The sequence below is a fragment of the Ovis aries genome, chromosome 1, assembly GCF_016772045.2.
Source record: "Ovis aries strain OAR_USU_Benz2616 breed Rambouillet chromosome 1, ARS-UI_Ramb_v3.0, whole genome shotgun sequence".
In the NCBI taxonomy this organism is placed as follows: Eukaryota; Metazoa; Chordata; class Mammalia; order Artiodactyla; family Bovidae; genus Ovis; species Ovis aries.
In genome coordinates this window covers 201,222,920-201,244,822 of record NC_056054.1, presented here as the reverse complement: position 1 = coordinate 201,244,822, position 21,903 = coordinate 201,222,920, and the positions used below count along the sequence as shown (strand labels likewise).

The window sequence follows — 21,903 nt, the reverse complement described above, 5'->3', positions numbered from 1 at the left end:
AGCGGTGGGAACAGGCGGAATAACCCCAGTCCCCTCCAGTGCAGCGTATAGACTTGCCTGCCCCTCCGGCACGGAGCGCCGCGGGATTGGCGAGCTTGGCCCCACTAACCGGAGGGGAAGCCGGGGGAGCCCAGAGCCCTGGGCGCCCCAGGTTTCCGTCTCTCGGTCCTGTCCAGCGCCCCAGCTGCCTCTGCTTCGGGGATGCGGAAACCCCGTAGGAACAGGGCGGGCCGGGAACGCGGTCGTCCCACCGTTTGCTGCAATATTCTTCCGCTGCAGAGCAAAGAGTTCCAACCTTCCCCAGGGTCCTGGGATTCTCAGCAGCCCTGTAATATCGGCAAATAACCTAATTTGGGCTTTAACACCGATTTGCTTAGAATATTTTCTGAGATAAGCACTTTAGGGTCTCAATTTTGTGGTTGCCGAAGCGCGAAGGAAAATTCCTCCGCAGAAAACGGGTTCCGGCCGCGAGCCTATAAAAAACGGGTGGCGCGGCCCGGCTGTCTTTTCAGTCCGGCACTGAGTGGTTCTTCGGATCATGTCTGGTGGCTCCGCGGATTATAACAGGTATGGCGCTTCCTCGGTGGTGCTCTGTGGTATAGGTCCTAAGGCGCCGGTGGAGACTGTAATAGGTGGTCAGGAGGCAGGGAATTCTGGGTTTTAGGCATTGCCTTGGGATACAGTACCCTAGTGTCCTTCGAGAAGCTTCCATGGTGGGTAGGGCCTAGGTTGTGGGGTAAGTATGAAAACTGGGTGGTAAAAGAGTGTCTGTTCCCAAATACGCCTTGAAATCGCGGCCGTTTCCTCTGCCTCTGCGGAGCCCGGCGTTTAGTGGAAGCCGTGGCGCAGTCCGCAGTCGGTACAGTGTAACTGGGCCCCTAAGCTTTATTCGCGGCCAGCCGCGCGGTTTGGGAGCGCTAGACGATAGGTTTGGGTAGGGGTAGGACGGCGGCGGCTAGAGGCCGGGCCGGGTCGGCCACACGTTCCCGGCGAACCGTTGGCAAGGCCTTGCCGGGCCTCGGCCCGCGTCAATCACCCGGCTTGCGCAGTGTTAGGGGCGGAGCTCGGCGCGTGGAGCTCTCGCGAGATGGTCCGTGGCGGAGAGGGGAGCGCCCGGCGCTCGGGACTGGGGGGCAGGGCCTGCGTCCGTAGGGTTTCCGGGCGTCCCTGGTCCCTAACCTTTGAGTGGGCGCGCAGTACGCCTTGTGCCCTACGGCACCATCTTCTCTCGTTTGGAAAGTTTACACGTGCCGGGGAGGGCGACCGGGTCAGACTGGTTATAAAAGGGCTTTTATCCCTCTGAATGTGCAGTTATGGGGAAGGGATGTTCTCTAACTGCAGTTATTTTTGTCAGCAGAGAACATGGCGGCCCAGAGGGAATGGACCCCGATGGTGTCATCGAGGTAAGAAATAGATGTGGAATTTGGAACGTTGGAAAGGTGGGTTGGTTCATCCCATTTATTCCTTTATTTTTTTTTAACTTTCAGAGCAACTGGAATGAGATTGTTGATAACTTTGATGATATGAACTTAAAGGAGTCTCTTCTTCGGGGCATCTATGCTTATGGTTTTGAGAAGCCATCAGCTATTCAGCAGAGAGCTATTATTCCATGTATTAAAGGTAAAAGAACGTGTTGACGCTTCTTAAAAATGAGTTAACTGTCCAACATAGACCTGGATCTTTTCCCCTCTAATATGGGAAAATTACCTTTGGGAAACTAGCACTTATTTGTATTCCTTAAAGTGAAATGATGGCAATCATCTTTCGGGACTGACCTGAAATGAAGAGAATACTCATTGCTGATCACTTTTATTGTTTGGGCATAATTCATGTTCCAAATGGAATACATGGTGTGAACTAGAAGTAACGGTTTGATGTGGGATCGGTAAATATGTATCCTACTTTTTTTAGGGTATGATGTGATTGCTCAAGCTCAGTCAGGTACTGGCAAGACAGCCACATTTGCTATTTCCATCCTGCAACAGTTGGAGATTGAGTTCAAGGAGACCCAAGCACTAGTATTGGCCCCCACCAGAGAACTGGCTCAACAGGTATTGATAGTGTAGATGAAAAAAACTGCTTGCGTGTTGCATAGGTTTCAGGTTTCACAACTGTGAGAATTTAAAGCTTAGTATAAATTTGTCCTATAGAGCCCTCCTTTTGACTGTCCATGCATGCAGGGAGTTTTGTTGAAAGCTAGACAGGAACTGGGTGTACAGGTAATGGTTTGCAGGGTTGTGTAACAGATTGAGAAACTGAAGATTGCTGTTCAGAGTGGACTAGACCCGTTTTCATTTTTACGTTTGAATGCAGTTGTGCAACATGAAAACTGCAGTGACATGTTCTCCTTTGACAGTCTCAGTAGTTTGTGATACATCTGTTGCATGCTGTGTTTTCAAAGCTCACTGCTCTATTGGCTTTGAAGTAAAGCCTTGCTAATATACCTGTAGGCTTTATTAAGGCTAAGATTATTAAGTTGCAGTATCCTTCAGGGATGAATAGTAACTTCAGCTAAATCTGCTACTTTTTTTTTTAATCACTACTTACACTTTGCTACACAGTAAAGGATAGTGCAGGAAGTATTTTTTGTTCTCTACCTAGCTGATAACCTGGGGCATTAGGATTCAAAGTTTGATGAGGCACAAGATGTTTTCACAGTTTATTTTGAGGTAGTTAGATTGGTCTGCATTTTAAGCTTGGAAGTAGTTAAGTGCTGTGCATGCATTAAAGCTATTTGCAGACCAGATATTTGCCATTATGCTTTCGAAGTTTAGTCACAAGCCTGTAACTCTGCAGGATAATAATTAAGGCTTTTGGCTTTCAGATCCAAAAGGTAATTCTGGCACTTGGAGATTATATGGGAGCAACTTGTCATGCCTGCATTGGTGGAACAAATGTTAGAAATGAAATGCAAAAACTGCAGGCTGAAGCACCACATATTGTTGTTGGAACACCAGGGAGAGTGTTTGATATGTTAAACAGAAGATATCTCTGTAAGTATTGCTGATGAGTAAAGTTCTTACTATAATAAAGCAAATAGTATGCCTGAGAATTGAGATATGATGGCATGACTCTTATTTTTTAACAGCTCCAAAATGGATCAAAATGTTCGTTTTGGATGAAGCAGATGAAATGCTGAGCCGAGGGTTTAAGGATCAAATCTATGAGATTTTCCAAAAATTAAATACTAGTATTCAGGTGAGCTTTGTTTCAGTCTCCTAAAATTGCTGGAGATTAAACACCGGCACTATCACAGTTGAAGTGTTCTGTGTTATTCCCCCTACTTAACAGCAACTGATGCATAACTTATTTCTGTCTGGCATAATTCCATGTTCAGAGGTGCTTGACTTCAAAATGTTTTCCCTTGAGTGTTGTGGAAGTTGTGCTAACTACGCGTGACAACATATCTTTTTAAGGTGGTGTTGCTTTCTGCCACAATGCCAACGGATGTGTTGGAAGTGACCAAAAAATTCATGAGAGATCCAATTCGAATTTTGGTGAAGAAGGAAGAATTGACCCTTGAAGGAATCAAGCAGTTTTATATTAATGTTGAAAGAGAGGTAATTTTTCTAATTGTTAAAATAAAAAGTTAGGTTTTTACCTTCTTGTATAAGCACTGTGCTAAAATTACAGAAACCAAGATAACCTTGGTTTTTGTAATAATGCTAGCAGAGTATTAAACAAGAAGAAGAGAAACTGCACTAGATTGTAAAGACTGGGGTGGACCTCTTTCTTAATGTCCAGTGTCCTTTGTCTTAAGATTTGGTGCAATATGTCTTTAGACCAATCTAATAAATGAGTTTTTAAATAATGTAAGCTGGAAAGCTCGTGACTGTTACTTTCTCTTTGAAATCTTGTAGGAATGGAAGTTGGATACACTTTGTGACTTGTACGAGACACTGACAATTACACAGGCTGTTATTTTCCTCAATACAAGGCGCAAGGTGGACTGGCTCACAGAGAAAATGCATGCCAGGGACTTCACAGTTTCTGCCCTGGTAAGAGGTATTCTAACCTAGTAATGGTAATTGAAGCCTCTACTTTCACTAAAGCAGGATTTAGACTACAATATAGCTGCTAAGTGCTGTGTTGTCGTTCCCCCTGCTAAAAATAAAGTTGTTTCTTTACTATACCTGTCTGCTATGCTCCAGTAGCAGCCAGGGACGCTTGGTCTCATACATGTTGATAAAGTTTAAGTTACTGATTTGATTGGTGATTCTTGAATTAATAGGTTTGTTACTTTGCAGCATGGTGACATGGACCAGAAAGAAAGAGATGTTATCATGAGGGAATTTCGATCAGGGTCAAGCCGTGTTCTGATCACTACTGACTTGTTGGTAAGTCTCGTAATGCTCTTTTTAATCCACCAAAAGTTTGTTATTGGGGGAAGGTTTTTTTAATGGCCTTTACCAACTTCAGGCTATTTGGGAGAATAAAGAAGGCCATGCTCCACAGTGAGCTATACCACTTAGTATAGTTCATTACTATTTTGTGGCCTACATCACACCGACTGTAGCCCATCAGGCTTGTCTGCCCATGGGATTTCCCTAGCAAGAATATAGGAGTGGGTTGCCATTTCCTTCCCCAGGAGACCTCAGGAATTGAACACATATCTCCTTCATTCACTGCAGGCAGATGTTTACTGCTGAGCCACTAGGGGAGCCCCTATATTACACAGAATTTCAACATCATTATCACTGTATTTCAGGCTCGTGGAATTGATGTGCAACAAGTGTCATTGGTTATAAACTATGATCTACCTACCAATCGTGAAAATTACATTCACAGGTGAGTAGATGGCATCTTGACTTAGTAATGTATTGGTGTAACTTATTGCTTTTCTACTGACTAAATTGTCTGGAAGGTAACTTCAAATCAGGGAATTAAGCATTAAGGCATAGTATCTTGGTAGGATATAATCGAAACGGTACTTGGGAAGATTGTGCACAGTGGGAAAACAGTTGTGAACGTTGCCCAATTCGTGGACTCTACATACAGATTAGGTTGTTTTAGATCGGTTGGTCTTATTTTTGAGCTTTATTTTTAGTGATGCTCTTGTGTCCATGTGATTTCTTGGTGATTCCTCTATAGTTGGGATTTTCTTGGTGTTGTCTGGTAGCAATTTGAGCAGTCCCTGGTTTAGTTATAGTGGCTTTATCCCTAAGTAAATTGAATTGTACTTTGTTATATGATGTAAAAAAAGACTTTTTAAAAAATACAGGAGTCGATAGCAGCAGTTGATGACGAGATGGCACTCAGAAACGGCGTTGACGTAATTTAGGACGTGGAATCATAAGCGAAACAGCACACTGTTTGAATAAAGAGCGAGTCGGTATTTATACTTGTTTTTTTTTTTTTGTCATGATTATTTGATATTTTAACATGCTCCAGCTAAGGCATTTTGTATAGTAGCCTGTTAGGTGGTTTGTATTGTCTGGTTTCTATCAGGAAGGTTAGAGATGTTTTGGAGGTAAACACGTTTGAGTAATTTGAGTTACAACGTGTGAAACTGAGCAAAAAAGCAGTGATAAGTTTGGGTTACCATACCAAATACTTGTTTTCCCACTGGAAAAAGTTGTTAAGTTTTAGACAATAGTTAACCTTGAAGCATTTGTATTTGCAGTTTACAGTTCCAGAAGAGCGTCGAAATGGATTACATAACATCTTTGTTTTATCCCTGGTGTTTTACATCTGTCCCAGGCCGACATCTGCTCTTGGCTGGCCCACTTTGGTATGGGCTTTAAATTCACTACCCCAAACACAGTACTGTCATCTGCTTTAAAAAAAAGTAATGCTCAAAACACCTGATGAAATCTCATTTTGCAGCCAGACAAGCCTTGAATCCTTTTGGCACTAACTGCAGAGGAAGATTTTTTTCTCTAGATATTGATGAGCAGCTAGTGCTCCAATTAGAAGCACGAACTATAACCTTGATAAGTAAACAGCAGCTGATGGTTAACAAGTGGATCATCATGTTCAGTAGTTCATGCAGCATGTGAGAGGGAATATATTCTAATGACTGATTTCTTTTCCTCACACAGAATTGGCAGAGGGGGTCGATTTGGGAGGAAAGGTGTGGCTATAAACTTTGTTACTGAAGAAGACAAGAGGATTCTTCGTGACATTGAGACTTTCTACAATACTACAGTGGAGGAAATGCCAATGAATGTGGCCGACCTTATTTAATTCCTGGGATGAGATAGTTTTGAATGCAGTGCTCGCTGTTGCTGAATAGGCGATCACAACGTGCATTGTGCTTCTTTCTTTGGGAATATTTGAATCTTGTCTCAATGCTCATAACGGATCAGAAATACAGATTTTGATAGCAAAGCGACATTAGTCGTGAGCTCTTGTGAGGAAAGTCATTGGCTTTATCCTCTTTAGAGTTAGACTGTTGGGGTGGGTATAAAAGATGGGGTCTGTAAAATCTTTCTTTCTTAGAAATTTATTTCCTAGTTCTGTAGAAATGGTTGTATTAGATGTTCTCTATCATTTAATAATATACTTGTGGACTAAAAGATATAAGTGCTGTATAAAATCAGCCAATTATGTTAAACTAGCATATCTGCCTTTATTGTGTTTGTCATTAGCCTGAATAGAAAGGCCTTTAAAATTGATTTTTTTTTAGCATTTGAATGCATTTTGTTTGGTATTATATTTATTCAATAAAGTATTTAATTAGTGTTAAGTGTGAACTGGACCCTGTTGCTAAACCCCAGCAAGCAATCATCCTAGGTAGGGTTAAACCCCCAGTAAAATTGCCATATTGCACATGTCTTAATGAAGTTTGAATGTTAAATAAATTGTATATTCACTTTAAAGGTGCTTTGGTTATTTTATTATAAATTGTTTGTGAAACATACTGATGATAGTTTTAGCAATTCTGAGTTAACTGCTGCATCACAGTAGCACAGAGGCTGATCAGCTGCAGATGTTCATCAGCGCCGTCTGCTAAGCATTTATCAACTTCCTATAAGAAAATGAAACGAAGTAAGTAAAACTCTTTTTGTAGGTGTGGTGTGTATGTTGTGCTGAGATGTAGAAAATGGCTACTTACAGCAAGTTTTTCTGTAATAATAGACTTCTGTTTATCAGAAAGGTTATCATTTTCTACCACTACATCATGGAGTTGATTTACAAGTTGAGTTGCTGCATGGCCCTCATTTATTAAATCCTATAACCAAAACGTACATATTTTAGCATTCTTATCCCTTCAGCCTTCCCCGAGGCTAGTAAAGTCACTTTACCTTTACCACAGCTTCTAGTTTGTCGAAAGAGCCACTCTGACAGGCAGCAAATACTCCGTCAATTGTCTTAGCTGGTACTACCTAAAAGAATTAGTTTTTGGGTGAAGACAGTTACTTCTGTACCAGTCTTATGCCCACTCCCTGTTAAATGCTTCAGGCAGCACATGTTTGCAGTCCAGATAGGTAGGTCCAGCCTTGATTATGCATGCCAATGCATAAAGATCAGGCATTGCCATGTAACCAGAGGAAGGCATTGACAAAAATCCTTTCTCCAAAATGTCAATACAGAGGTTGATTGGTTGAGCTAAGTTTGGAAAGGACTATCTGAAGACAAGGGTTTGGCACAAGAGAATTCCTTTAGTCACTTATCCCTTAGATAGGACCCACCCTTTAACTGCCACATTCCTGCCTGGAATCTGATTCCCCAGCTACTACTATAAGCTACAGACTAAACATGATAGTATTTGGAGGTGACACCACTGGGAGGTGATTAGTCAGTCATGAGTGCAGCCCTCGCAAATTGAATTTAGGCCCTTACAAAATATCCCTTTATAGAAGGATGCAGGGAGGTATGAACAGGTCTGAACTAGGAAGTATCCTCAGCACTGGATCTGTGGGCACTTGATCTTTAATTCCCAGCCTTTAGAACTGAATTGTTTATAAACCAGCCTATGGCATTTGTTAAAGCAGCTTGAATAGATAGCACATAATAAGCACTCTATTTGCTGAAGTAAATTTAAATCACAAAAAAGTCAACTAAAAGAATTTTAGGATACCCAGTGCTCTTACCCCAGCAATATCTGTGATCACTTTTTCTGTGACTTCCTTTCCACCAGTCAGACGAGTAGCACTTTGAAGAAATGTAATGGCTTTTCTTAAGTCTCCTTCTGACACTTTAACAAGATAAGCTATTCCCTAAAGAGAAAAAAGTTGTTCTTAACCTGTAATGGCCAATTAAGGATGAATTTAATAAAGAATGTCAATTCTGCAGTGGCAGGATTCATGGAGACAGCCTTGATTACATAAATTATGGTTAAATTCTGTTGCAATGAATGAGGAGTGTATACTATCATTACCAGAATTGCATCATACCTAATTCTTGCACATAATAATTAGTAATGACTATACAGAGGTTTGCTGTTGAATTTGTAGTCTATGTATGAAATCTGCCTCAGCTTTGAGTCTGCAATATTGACATAATAAATTTCTAATAGCAACAGAAAGGCTGAACCTGTACATTCCAGTTGTTCATTTAACTTTGCCTGAGCAACTGGCATCAGAAATTGAAGCAATACAAAATTGACTCAGAAAGGGCCTCTTCATAGGCATTCATCAAAGGCATTACTAATTTACAGTAGCTGTAACAGTAATTACCTCATTGCTAATTTTGACGTGTTCTTTATCAGCGATGTCTAGTAACCGCTGCTGCTGAATTTTATCTGACAGAGGTTTGAAGCGGAATTTAGAACATCTAGAGGTCAGAGGTTCAATTATTCTGTAAAATATTGGGAAAAAATAAGTCATTGTCTACAAAAACTCCCTCAAAGAACTTTATTAAGACCAAATCAAGATTTGATGAAGGGAAAACTAAGGGTGACCTTGAAACTTTTTTTTTCTCTGTTTGGGGCTATCCCTGGTATCTTTATCTTTAGGGCAATACACATACCGGCTGACATAGTTACAGATGAGACAGAATCGGGTGGTTTTAGACTCTTTCTCCATGGTACGTCTTAGAGCTGCCTGAGCAGCTGAGGTCATAGAATCTGCTTCATCCAGAATCACAATTTTAAAAGGAGGACATGGCTTTCCACTGATTCAGAGAAATACACAGGAGTTAATTCATACATCATTATCACAATCTACTTTAGAATGTTCTCATCACTCTAAAAGGAAACCCCGTGTCCATTAGAAGTCATTTCTTTCCCAACTTTCCCAGCCATAGGCAATCAGGAATCTCTACCTTCTGTTCCCACAGGTTTGCCTATTCTGGACACAACACAAATGGAATCATATATTGTCAACATAATAGGCTGTCTTTTGTGACTGGCTTTTGCTTAATGTTTTTAAGGTTCAACCATGTTGTATCTCATTATTTCAATTCCTTTTATTGCCAAATGGATGAACATACTATCATTCGTCCATTCTTTAGTTGATGGATATTGGCTTTTTTCCATGTTCTGACTATTATAAAAGCTGCAGCTATAAACATTTGTGTACATGTGTATATATTTTCATATCCTGTTAGTATATATTCTAGGGCTGGAATTGCTGGGTCATATTTAACTTTTAGAGGAACTGCCAACTGTCTTCAAAGTGGCTGTGCCATTTTACATTACAACCAGCAATGTATAAGAGTTCTGATTTCTCCACATCCTTGGTAATACCAGTTTTTCCTGTCTTTTTGATTATAGTCATTCTGCTGCTGCTGCTGCTAAGTCACTTCAGTCACGTCCAACTCTGTGCGACCCCAAAGACGGCAGCCCACCAGGCTCTGCCATCCCTGGGATTCTCCAGGCAAGAACACTGGAGTGGGTTGCCATTTCCTTCTCCAATGCATGAAAGTAAAAAGTGAAAGTGAAATCGCTTTGTTGTGTCCGACTCTTTGTGATCCCATGGACTGCAGCCTACCAGGCTCCTCTGTCCATGGGATTTTCCAGGCAAGAGTACTGGAGTGGGTTGCCATTGCCTTCTCCATATAGCCATTCTAAATGGGTGTAAATGGTATTTCAACATGGGTTTGATTTGCATTTCTCTAATGGCTCATGATGTTGATGAGCATGTTGAAATATGCTTATTGACTATTTTGTTTATCATCCTTGGGCTTCCTTGGTGGCTCAGTGGTAAAGAACCCGTTGGCTAATACAGAAGACTCGGGTTCAATCCCTGGGTTGGGAAGATCCCCTGGAGGAGGAAATGGCAATCCACTCCAATATTCTTACCTGGGAAACCTCCTGGATAGAGGAGCCTGGTGGGCTACAGTCCATGGGGTTTCAAAAGAGTTGGACGTGACTTAGCAACTCAACAATAGCAACATCTTCCTTGGAGTAATGTCTATTAACATCCTTCGCCCATTTTTAAATTGGGTTGTCTTTTTATTACTGAGTTGTAAGAATTCTTTATTCTTGATCTAAGTCCCTTATCAAGTATATGATATCAAAAACTGTCATTTACTTTCTACAAATTCCCAAGTGTGCCCTCATATAAAATTAAATATATGCCAGGTACCAAAAATTTAACCTTTGAACTTTGTCACCTAAGGAGTATACACAGTTGACTAAACATCCCTTTTGAATTATTATTAAAAATCAGGATTTTTATTTTGAGTGTACCACCAACCCATATTTGACTAACGAATACTCCTTAGACAAAATATCAACTAAAAACCTCTGATGGCTAAATAACTTAAAATTAGTTAATAATGGAAAGGTCATTTCTAATTTTAAATAATTCAGATAAAAATATCTAATATGAAAAAAGTTGAAATTTTGGCAGAAATGTATTTTAAACAAATACAAAGACATGGTATAAAAAAAGGAAGGTGAGCTTACTTACTCTGAACGGCTTCCTGACACAGTTAATTGGGCAAAATTCTTAACTTTCTCTCTAACTACTTGTATTCCACGTTCATCAGATGCATTTAACTCAAGAACTCTTAATCGAAAAAGTTCAGGCCTATGTCAAAATAAAAAAAGAGAGAAACATCATAGAGCATATAAGTAAATCAGGTTTAAACCATATTTTAACATCTGTACATTTTTCAATAGTTTAAAACACACCTAGTTAACAACATGGATATAAGGCATACAGTCCTGTATTTTCTCTTTTGCAAAGTCATACACATTCTGGCTTTTTTCTGATACATTAAAAAAAAAAAAAGTAGATGATACCACATAATGTGCTAAATTTTGAATCAGTTTTCCACTTTGTACTGTTCATAAACATCTTGCCATGTCATGATAAACACTGTAAAAACCATTTTAATAGCTATGACTTTCTAACCTAAGACTGGTAACATCCTTCTATTGCTAAACATTTAGTTTTAAATATGTTACAATTTAAAATGATGGTGCAATGTAGCATATTTTGAATTCTTTCCAAAAAGTATCTTGCTATAAGGAAAACTACTGGATCAAAATATGAAGTTTATGTATTTTTTAGTTTTTTTTTTTTTAAAATTATTAAAAGTAGCTCTTCGTAGGAAAATCTGAGAATTTAAAAGAAAAAAAACACCTGGCATACCCTGCTAAACCATTGTTTTACTTCCTTCTAGTTATTTTTCTATGCGTGTATATATATATATATATACACACACACACACACACACACACATATATAGAGAACAGGAGTAGGAATTTAGTCTCTCTTTTTCCTAAATAGCATGACATCCTCTGCATTTTTCTATGGGCATAAATATCTAGAAAGCTGTGAACACGTATTTTCTATTTTAAAACCACATATACTATTATACGTGGGATTTACAATTAAGTCCTTTCTATAAGTTATATAATTTGGACTAATTTAACTCTAGAACAACTAATAGTAAACTATACTTAACAGCTTCTTTATGGCTGCATTGCTAAGGATGGTTCAGACTGGATCGGAATTGTAGAATTAATCAAAAAAGCTCCTTTAAAATTTTCTTGAGAAAACAAATATTCTGTCAAAATACTAGGTTCAGAGCAGCTTCCCCTTTTGTCTTCCTTGACATCTCAACAGAACTAATTATCCTTACGTATTCAGTGGTTTCAGAGGCATCTAATTATTTTCATGTGTAGGATTTCAAATGTACCCTTAGGCCATATGCCTGATATTAAAATCCTGGATAAATTAAAGACAGATGCTGTTATGTTGGTGCATTTTGCATGAATACCAGACAGGGGCTGAAATATGTCTTTTAACTTTAGATACAGGGCTCCGGGCCCCATTACTACAACAGCTGGCTAAGCCAAACACAGTCAGTCTAGGAAGAGGACTCTAAGAAGGTGGCTCACAGAGATTTTCTGCTGTACCTGGAATCATACTGCATCAACTATGACACTCTGCTTACACTGAGGGTACTTGAGGGCATGGAGCTGGCCAGCCACTCTGGAGGTAGGCCCTGGGAAGCCCAGAGCAAGAAAGAACTCAGGAGTGGGTGGTCCACATCAGTAGCATCAAAATAGCAAATTCTATGACAGACGTGAACGTGACCATTAAGAGTGATGAAACGATAAGCACGACTGCAGACAGGATCCTCTAGTCTCCGAAATGACGAGTTTTAAAGTGGTGAAAAAAAATCACAAGGCTCCTTGTAGTACATTCAAACACTTGAACAAGTTTCAGAATAAAGGTTACAAAAGGTATAGGCAAGCTAATTTACTGGAGGGGAGGAACTGAAAACAGTCCACTGGATTATTAAGAAAAAAATTCAGAACAAAAATCAACCCAACAACAAACTCACCGAAAAACCAAATGCAAAGTTTTAGAGAAAGAAAAGCAGTACTAGAGATTCTTAGTGTCAAGTCTTAAAAAGAGAGAGGTTTCAACTTACCCGAAGAGTTCTCTAGCTGCTGCCAAAATAGTTGATGTTTTTCCAGTTCCAGGTGGCCCGTAAAATAAGAGATTAGGGAGCTGCAGAAGTTAAGATTTTATGTTTTAAAAAATTATATTCTGATACACACAGGTTAAAAATGACTGAAAATGTCTATGGAAGAGTACAATGACTTCCTTAACAGGGCATATATGTCTGCAAACAAAGGTTTCTTAATATAACTGGTATTACAGTAACAATCGTACTAAATCCTGCTTTTTCACAAACACTATCATTTTTCTCCAAGATGTCTTTCTAGTATCTTAAACTGAATCAATACTTACAATTGTTCTATATCTAATCTAATACTTAGGTGGGATTTTCAAAGCTGGAATTTAAAACCTTTTATTTCTGAACGAAATCCAGAGCTTCTCTGTCTGTTCCTTATCTCACATCTGAACTCATGACTGGGCAAGATTTTATAAAGATGTCAGTTGCTTCAAAAGGGACACTGACCAAATTGGATTTGGCCAATATCAAGGAAAAAGGAATGAAAATGGCATACTGGGGCTTTCCATGAGCTAAAGTTCCAAGAATAGAAACAGTAAAAAAAAAAAAAGCATCTATTGTCACACAGTAGTCCACATCGTGATTATGTGCCCTGCCTGTAGGGATGCCTGCACAGATTTCATCAGTAGAAGACAGGATAAGATTAAATAACTAGTTCTTTCAAACCTTAAATCTAGCTGGCTTGACTCATCAGTCAACTGATCTGTGGTACAGATTAACAAATGAACTAAATTCTAATAAGCACTGTTATGAAACTGTATACTTAAGAAATTTTTTTTGATTTTATATTGGAATATAATTGGTAGTTTCAGGTTGTACAGCACAGTGATTCAGTTATATATATAGGCATGTATCTTTTTTTTCAAATTCTTTCCCCATTTAGGTTGAGTATTAAGCAGAGTTCCCTGTGCTATACAGTAAAAGTAGTCCTTGTTGGCTCTCTATTTTAGATAAGCTCATTTGTATCTTTTTAAAAAAATTTCTGTACGTAAGCTGTATCATATGGTATTTGTCTCTGTCTGTGAAACTACACTCTTCAGTGTGTCCTTTCATGCATGGCAATCACTGCACATAGGAAGCTAAGCAGTAAAGGTTTATTTGCTTCCACTCCTGCCCCTCCTCCCTCTTCCCATCCATTCATTCCTCACTCAAATCAGATGCTACGCTACTTGCTACTTAAAGTATTCACCATGTTCATACTCTACTGAGAAAAGCAAAACACATCCCCAAGTCAACCTGCTTACTATAACCTCCAAGGATGTCCATGATTCTCTCACCACCTCTCTCTCCTTCTAGATTCCAACTCACAATGGCCTCCAACAGCTAAGCACTTTCTGGCCTGCACATATACTTCCCCATGAGCTGAAGTCTGACTCCATTCTTCTGTTTATCAACTCCTCCCATATGACAAGTCAGACGCCTTCCCTGACCGCCCAATCTAAAGAGGGTCTCCACTGTTATTCTCCCATTGGTCTCTGTTGCACTTGATGTAATTTGCAATTATTTATTGTTATTTATTTAGCTGTTGGGTTTAACTTAAAATACCCGTTCACCTCACTATACTGAAAGCTTGAATAGAATCTTATTTGCTCTACTCACATCTATGTTCTTAGCATCTCCTGCAGTACTCAGTAAGTGCCAAGAAAATAAACCAATACATAAATATATTAAAAAACTATTACTGTTAAACTGGTAACATACAATTTAAGATACAAACTGAGATTCACTATTTAAAAACAAAAACAAAACCTCCCAGCCATCTTCATTTTTAAGACTTCATTTTTACTTGGCTCCAACTACTTCAGTAGTTGTAATGATTCATCCAGTCAACTACTACATACAATACTTTAAATTCTTTAAAACACAATAAAATTATTAAGCTTTACATTATGTAATAGTCTGATAACATATACATATAGAGCATTCAAGGACTGTACATGCAGTATCAGTTCTAAAAATTGATTTCTGAAAAAAAGTCTCATAATTCTACTTTAATATTCTTTAGTATAAATAAAGGAATGAATTATTTTGCTTTACTCTTTAAAAAAATTGTTTGTATTGGAATATAGCTGATTAACAATGTTGTGACAGTTTCAGATGGACAGGTAAGGGAGTCAATCATACATATACAACTATCCATTCTCTCCCAAACTCCTCTCCCATCCAGGCTGCCATATAACAGTAAGCAGAATTCCCTGTGCTATACAGGTTATCCATTTTAATTTCCTTTACTCTCTAGAATTAAAAATTACTTCAACTCTACGTTTCAAAAAACTTAAATCTGAAAAGAAACAAATTATTAAACAAGTGGTTAAAGAAGAAAGTTCTTAATTCAGCCTTGTAAATTACATGCCATAAAGTCAAGAACTGGATCATAATCCCACTTCACTTTTTTACGGAGTTGATGAATCATAGCAATTAAAAAACATCATGTCCTGCAATCTGTGTAAATATTAGCATGCAATTTAAAATGTATGCCATTATAAAATTAAAAGCTAAAGGTACGTGGATCAAATTAAGACAAATACTACTGAAGAAGATTCAACAGTTTTATAGATATAACTTCTTTCAAAATATATACTGTTGCACTGTAATTCTAGGAAGAGAACAATGGCATCAAAATCCAAAGAATCTCTAATTCAAAACAGCCAGGTTGAGAGGAAGGAAGAAAATTTTCGGAATAAAGCAAAAACCACATCCTGCTGTCATCTGCAACTGTTTCCCTTCCTCCACTAAGCTCTTTTAACACTTTGCCTTATACAATTTTAAACTGCTAATTTTTCACATGGGCTTATCTTGTCTCTGAATTAATAAAAAATGCAACTCACTCAAGGACATTTTATCCTATATATCACAGCAGGTGACATGATGCTGTAAACAGAACACTCTTTTTGGTATTGTGTTGAGAGTTCAAACCCTAAAATTAGGTGAGCAATCATACTTTCAAAGAATCTTTGACTCTTCTTCATAGTATCTATTGTTGTTGTTCAGTTGCTAAGTCGTTTTTGACTCTTTGCAACCCTATGGACTATAGCACGCCAAACTTTCCTGTCCTTCACTGTCTCCTGGAGTTTGCTCAAACTCATGTCCATTGAGTCAATGATGCCATCCAACCATCTCGTCCTCTGTCACTCCCTTCTCCTCCTGCCCTCAATCTTTCCAAGCATCAGGGTCTTTTCCAATGAGGCTCTTCACATCAGATGGCCAAAATACTGGAGCTTCAGTTTTAGCATCAGTCCTTCCAGTGAATATTCAGGGTTGATTTCCCTTAGGAGGGTAGCTATCATTATCTATAATTCTCTCATTTATTGTGCTTACATGTTTATTCTCTCTCCCTACCGAAATGAAAGCTCACGAGCAAAGGGACCCAGTCTATTTTGCTTAATGATTTCCACTTGTGTACCCTATAACAATGCCACCATAGGATAGAAGAGACGCTCAACAAGTATTTGTTGTACTACTCCTCCACTGTACAAACAGTAATAAAGGGCCTACCATCTATATACAGAATAGTATTTAAAAGGGACTGGAGGCTATAAAGGAAGGAAGAGGGTGCATGAATTCTTACATCTCCCAATGACTTTAGGACTCCAGACAGCATATGCTACTCACATCAGCTCCTTCTAAAGACTTTTTAAGGACTGCAACCACTTCTTCCTGGAAAGCAACTTCATCCACACATTTTGGGCGACTGTGGGCAGGGGGAAAAAACTTGTTTAGTATATTACAGTAACCAAAGAACTCTTTCCTTTTGTTAAAATACCAATGATAATTCTCTCATATCAGAAATGAGATGAGAAACTTTCATAACTGGAAATGGAAACCCCATCTGCATTCAGTTCAGGCAAATACATACTGAGGAATGAAATGAAGTGACTCTTCACTCTTCCAGATGCATTGTTTGCATCTGTTGTGCTTACAAAAATTATGCAATAGGATTTTATTTTATAACATCACAAATGCCAACCAGTTCAAAATGTAAAGTGAACACTTGCCTAGTAAGTAACATGTTTTGACAACATGCACCTAAACTGAAAAGAGAGACCTGTTTAGCAACCTCAAAATAGGTAACAATTATGGTTAATACAGTTACATGTTACTGTGTTGTTAATTGGTTAAAACCAATTTCTTTTATCACCTAAGTGCACAAAAAACGCATACCTATTCACATACCTAGTTACTTGGGCACTAACAAAATAACAAGGTTAATCAATATGAAGAGTAACTTCTGTTTCACATAACTAATGATGTTAAGCTAAGTTATCCAACACTAAGGTTAGGCTTTGTGCTTAGTTAACTAATCAAAAGCTCTTCTCTATTTATACTTTTCTAAGTAATCAGGCCAACCCCAGACAGAATTTATGTCAGATGTTATCTTAGAAAACCAGTATGTGTTATAAACCAGGGTTTCGTATTCAAATACCTGCAGAGTCCAGGCAGATAACAAGAGTGAAAAATACAAGTTTAAGACAAGAGACACTAGTAGGGACTATGGTGAAGTGAGGAAGATACGACCTTTCCAGAATGAGTAGTATTCCATTTAAATGTTTTCAGGTCAGAACCTGGATACAGTGCTGCGTAATCTGAGAAGCTGAAAATCTAGATTTTAACCTTTGTGTAATTTATTTAATAAAAAGATCCTAGACTTTTACGTGAAATTTCCCATTTCTAAAACCATTATTGATGCCAAACAAAACTTATGAAGGCCTTACTTGGCTTATAAGTAATCTGCAATTCTTTGGTAATAACTGAGGGTACACTAGGGGTTACAACTACTTGTTATAACATCACTTAACTGACTGAAATTTAACAGCCCCATCAGTGTTGTTTTTGTCAAAAATGTATAAACAAAAACTCAACAATTTACAGTTACTAGTAATGAAAAGAGGAACAGATTATGTGGACTTAAGCAAAACTCCTAAGAGCTTGTGGTCAGCTTACAGAAACTTTGTATTCTTCACTGCTGTATCTCAGCCTGCAAAATCACAGACCTCAGTTACAGAGAAGGCTGTAATTCATGCAGAAAATAAGTGAATTGAGCTAGAGTATTCTAAGGTACATTGCAGTTCCAAGGTTCTATGACTTATACAATTGGGTGATTTTCTTTTAAAGATGATTATTTTTTGAAAAATGTTATTTGTTTATTTGGCTGTGCCAGGTCTTAGCCGCAGCATACAGGATCTTTGATTTTTGCTTTGGCATGTGAACTCTTAGTTGCGGCATGTAGGATCTAGTTCCCCCACCAGGGATAGAACCTGGGCCCTCTGCATTGGGAGCACGGAGTCTGAGCCACTGGACCACTACGGAAGTCCTAATTGGCAACACTTAGGCAAGGCAAGGATTTCCCTGGTGGCTCAGATGGTAAAGCGCCTGCCTACAACGTGGGAGACCCGGGTTTGATCCCTGGGTCTGGAAGATCTCCTAGAGAAGGAAATGGCAACCCCCTCCAGTATTCTTGCCTGGAAAATCCCATGGATGGAGGAGCCTGGTAGGTTACAGTCCACGGGGTCACAAAGAGTAGGACACAACTGAGTGGCTTCACTTCATAAGCAAGGCAAATCATCCTCCTCTTAAGTTAAAAAGAAAAAGTGACTCAAAACTGGTCTGAGAGGTAATTTATTATTTCAACAAAAACACGTGTTCTTACTATTTTTCCACCCACGGAACAGGTTTGGCTTTCTTGTTCTCTCCACTACTTCTGGCAGTGGCAGTTACTCCTCGATCCTTAGTCGGCGGTGGTTTAGTGCTGATAGATGCGCCTTTTAGAAATGCCTGCATGGTTACTTCACCCTGACCAGGTCTAAGACAGAAAGGGAAAAGCTCTTTTGAAGCCATTATGAGGAAGTATAGCCTGGAAGCACACTTAACCCCGTATAGACATTCAATAACTACTACGCGAAGGACATCACTCTGTGACTTAGCATCTGAATGCATTCTACTGAGGACTAGTGGGACGTAAACAGGCTAAAGTGCTAAAGGAACTTAAAATCTACTTATAGTGAGGGAGTTATAGAAAAAAGGACTTCTAACTTTTTGTTAAGTACGATGGCATTAATGGCCAGACTGTATAGGGGTCTCAACAGTCATCAGCCTAGCTCTAGCTCAGACCCTAGAATGGACTCAAAAATTAGGGAGTACCAGGACCACAAATGAAAACCCTGCTTCTCATGGGCCTAGAGCTCCACTTAAGAGCCTATTTTACTGGCAGAGCCTGTGCTTGTCTTCAGAAGCTTTTGTGGGGAGCGAACTGGGGAAGAGGAGACACTGATGTTAAAATGTAAATAGCTGTTTCTCTGATTGCATGCTCATTTGAAGAAATCGAAACAATGCAAAAAAGCATGAGGAGTTTAAAAAACTCAAAATCTCACCCAGAAGACAAGTATTAACATTCAAGTAAACATTCACCCAAGCAGCACAAGGCTGTTTTTAGGGATAGTTTGCCTGAAAATCCCCAGCATTAGTGGCAATTTTATTTATTTTTTTGGAAGTGCAATTTTTTTTCACTGTTGTGCTTCCAAGGCCTGGTACAGGATAGATGCTCTATAAGATTTGATGACTGAATTACCATTTATCAGACCCAGTTTCCCCTTCTGTAAAAGAATCTAAAGGCCCATTTCATAAGGCAACTGAGTCAAAAGAACTGTGCAAACACATAGCTCTGTGCTTAGCATAGGGGTATATAATCAATGAATAAAATAGACTGTTAATATCCGTAAACTAAGGTTTTTAACGTTGTTGGATTTGTCCATCCCTGCCACAGGCTGTAATATCGCCCAAAGTAGGGCTCTGAAGGATAAGACTGAGCTACCCGTACACCAAGGGGCGCGCAAGGGGTGGAAGACATCACAGGGGCATCGAAGGCGCGAGTGGAGAAAGGCGAAGGTAATCCTCGCAATTCCTCCGGCTGGTCACCTGTTCTTCCCGGTTCCCCGCGTGTGTTCCCCGGCAGTGCCTGGGCCTTTCAGTCGCTCGTATCGAGAGCGAGGACGCCGCCAGCTCGTTCCTGAGATTTCCGGGACAGGGAAAGGGCGAGGTGGTCACGAAGTCTTAGCTCCGTCCCCCAAGCTGAGACTCAGGCCCAGGAAGCCCCGAGCCGTAGAGCGGGGACACTTAACAGCTGCCGCCTTCAGCAAGCAGCCTGAGTTCCCGCCACCAAAGGGCGGCGAAGGGCAGGGCGGGAATACGCCGCACGTCACGTCACTTCCGGTCCGCCGCGCGCGCCCAGCCTTAAGGGAGCCGTGTCCTCCTAGTCTGCAGTGTTCAAACTGATGAGACACGCAGATTTTCGGGTACGCTGTAGGTGGGATGGGAATGAATGCGGTGGTGTGAGTAAAGCTCCACCCTGCTCTCGCGCACCCCTCCGACTCGAGGCTGCAGGCAAGGGAACTTGAGCACGGCCTTCTGGAGGAGACGCTGGGGCCGCGAACCCGCGTGCTCAGCGGCTGGGGACAGGGAGGGCTCCGAGAGCCGACCCTCCAGGGTGGTTGGGGAGGTGAGTACGGGGCCTCGAATCCCGCAGGTCCACTCTCTTTGTGGGGACGAGCCTGCGGAACCTGTACCGCACTGTTAATTCTTTGGCAGTCATGGGGCTTGCCACTGACATTTCTGCGGCGACACAATTCGGCCTGCAACCTGTTTTACCCTAAAGGACGAGAATAGGGGAGGATGGAGTCTCTCCTTCGCCAGAAGAGGGCGCCCTGGAGATCCCTGTCCTCTCCCTTCGGCTTGGTCGTCGCGAGGCTCACTGTGAGCGGGGACTGAAGAAGATGCTTTTCCTTGCCATTTTGGGTGCATGTGGCTTATTATCTCTATTAGTGTCTGTCCGTTGGTGAGCGGGAGGACATTGCCGTGCAGCTATGGTCAGCTAATCCTGGAGTCCTGCCCAGAAATCTGGTGGCGCACCACCAGAGTACAGGCAATGTGTCCTCTAGGCAAGTGTTTGAGGCCACCCTTTTTATCTTTGCCCATTGCTTGTTTTAGCTTTGAATGTTTTCTAAATGTTACTGAAATTTAACCCGTTTGAAATACTACTTTAGTTTCAGGCCTTTTTCTAATTACTCCAACGCGCAGAATTGATCTGGGTCTTCTCCAGATGAATATTTTCTTTGGCATAAACTCATCACGCGTTTTTAACTTTACATGTTTATTCATTTGTCTTTCAACAAATGCTTATGGCGTGTCCTTAGGCTGCGGGGTGCTGGGGATGGGGCAGAGAACAAGCTGGATCTTGCCCTCAGGTAGCTTTACAGGTAGCCTAGGACAGGGATAGTGCATTGTGTTATGCAGAGGAAGTAGGGGGCTATGAGTACATACATCCCAGGCCTAGCCTAATCAAGGGGTTAACCAGATTAAGGGTGCTTTGTGCTACTTTGTAACTCTCACAGGCTGTTCAGTTCAGTTCAGTTCAGTCACTGCAGATGGTGATTGCAGCCATGAAATTAAAAGACGCTTACTCACAGGCAGGGCCTGATATGATCTCTGTTAGTTCAGTAGCTCAGTCGTGTCCGACTCTTTGCGACCCCATGAATCATAGCTCACCAGGCCTCCCTGTCCATCACCAACTCGTAGAGTTCCCCCAAACTCATATCCATCAAATCGGTGATGCCATCCAGCCATCTCATCCTCTGTCGTCCCCTTCTCCTCCTGCCCCCAATCCCTCCCAGCATCAGAGTCTTCCAGTGAGTCAACTCTTCACATGAGGTGGCCAAAGTATTGGAGTTTCAGCCTCAGCATCAGTCCTTGAACAATGAACACCCAGGACTGGTCTCCTTTAGAATGGACTGGTTGGATCTCCTTGCAGTCCAAGGGATTCTCAAGAGTCTTCTCCAACACCGCAGTTCAAAAGCATCAATTCTTCAGCACTCAGCTTTCTTCACAGTCCAACTCTCACGTCCATATATGACCACTGGAAAACCATAACCTTGACTAGACGGACCTTTGTTGGCAAAGTAATATCTCTGCTTCTTGTTATGCTATCTAGATTGGTTATAACTTTCCTTCCAAGAAGTAAGCATCTTTTAATTTCATGGCTGCAGTCATCATTTGCAGTGATTCTGGAGCCCAAATAAATAAAGTCTG

General features: G+C 40.4%; 2 protein-coding genes and 4 non-coding genes across 12 annotated transcripts; 5 read left to right on the top strand and 1 right to left on the bottom strand.

The window, feature by feature from the left end:
• The first annotated feature begins 499 nt into the window (after nt 1-499).
• Nucleotides 500-6,821, top strand: EIF4A2 (eukaryotic translation initiation factor 4A2). Of its 6 annotated transcripts, none has more exons than XR_006056404.2 (12): nt 500-567; nt 1,355-1,403; nt 1,488-1,620; nt 1,912-2,051; nt 2,825-2,993; nt 3,089-3,198; nt 3,417-3,560; nt 3,861-3,998; nt 4,248-4,337; nt 4,709-4,788; nt 5,222-5,328; nt 6,042-6,157. XR_006056404.2 is itself a non-coding variant. In XM_027957453.2 (11 exons), exons 1-11 carry the CDS (start codon nt 539-541, stop codon nt 6,184-6,186), a joined length of 1,224 nt encoding a protein of 407 aa, XP_027813254.1. In that variant the 5' UTR covers nt 500-538; the 3' UTR covers nt 6,187-6,821. The 6 variants fall into 6 exon arrangements, 4 of the variants coding, with proteins under 4 accessions (XP_027813254.1, XP_060275479.1, XP_027813248.1 ...); XR_003585796.3 differs by having other exon boundaries at nt 5,222-5,332; XM_027957453.2 differs by lacking the exon at nt 5,222-5,328 and having other exon boundaries at nt 1,358-1,403; nt 6,042-6,821.
• LOC114111381 (small nucleolar RNA SNORD2) lies at nt 1,741-1,809 on the top strand. Its single transcript, XR_003587447.1, has one exon. It is a non-coding gene; the product is annotated as a small nucleolar RNA SNORD2 (small nucleolar RNA).
• On the top strand, nt 3,600-3,776 carry LOC114111371 (small nucleolar RNA SNORA81). Its single transcript, XR_003587443.1, has one exon. It is a non-coding gene; the product is annotated as a small nucleolar RNA SNORA81 (small nucleolar RNA).
• LOC114111253 (small nucleolar RNA SNORA63) lies at nt 4,050-4,181 on the top strand. Its single transcript, XR_003587337.2, has one exon. It is a non-coding gene; the product is annotated as a small nucleolar RNA SNORA63 (small nucleolar RNA).
• Nucleotides 4,364-4,503, top strand: LOC114111297 (small nucleolar RNA SNORA4). Its single transcript, XR_003587377.1, has one exon. It is a non-coding gene; the product is annotated as a small nucleolar RNA SNORA4 (small nucleolar RNA).
• Nucleotides 6,816-19,979, bottom strand: RFC4 (replication factor C subunit 4). Of its 2 annotated transcripts, none has more exons than XM_004003054.6 (11): nt 19,738-19,979; nt 18,473-18,625; nt 16,438-16,516; nt 12,778-12,857; nt 10,800-10,919; nt 8,914-9,057; nt 8,622-8,742; nt 8,037-8,162; nt 7,248-7,328; nt 7,058-7,174; nt 6,816-6,970 (listed from the first exon to the last, which is right to left on the bottom strand). In XM_004003054.6, exons 2-11 carry the CDS (start codon nt 18,601-18,603, stop codon nt 6,875-6,877), a joined length of 1,095 nt encoding a protein of 364 aa, XP_004003103.1. In that variant the 5' UTR covers nt 18,604-18,625; nt 19,738-19,979; the 3' UTR covers nt 6,816-6,874. The 2 variants fall into 2 exon arrangements, with proteins under 2 accessions (XP_004003103.1, XP_060275482.1); XM_060419499.1 differs by lacking the exon at nt 19,738-19,979 and adding an exon at nt 18,285-18,394 and having other exon boundaries at nt 18,473-18,584.
• Between the last annotated feature and the right edge of the window lie 1,924 nt (nt 19,980-21,903).

What these genes read in the sequence shown, in the direction of transcription:
- RFC4 (XM_004003054.6), bottom strand. Translation starts at nt 18,603, where the DNA reads ATGCAGGCATTTCTAAAAGGCGCATCTATCAGCACTAAACCACCGCCG. An exon ending in ACGTCAAAATTAGCAATGAG is followed by an intron (nt 8,163 to 8,621) that starts GTAATTACTGTT and finishes TTTTCTCTTTAG; the next exon opens with GGAATAGCTTATCTTGTTAA. An exon ending in AACTAGAAGCTGTGGTAAAG is followed by an intron (nt 7,175 to 7,247) that starts GTAAAGTGACTT and finishes TTTTGGTTATAG; the next exon opens with GATTTAATAAATGAGGGCCA.
- EIF4A2 (XM_027957447.2), top strand. Translation starts at nt 539, where the DNA reads ATGTCTGGTGGCTCCGCGGATTATAACAG. An exon ending in GTTAAACAGAAGATATCTCT is followed by an intron (nt 2,994 to 3,088) that starts GTAAGTATTGCT and finishes ATTTTTTAACAG; the next exon opens with CTCCAAAATGGATCAAAATG. An exon ending in CGTGAAAATTACATTCACAG is followed by an intron (nt 4,789 to 6,041) that starts GTGAGTAGATGG and finishes TTCCTCACACAG; the next exon opens with AATTGGCAGAGGGGGTCGAT.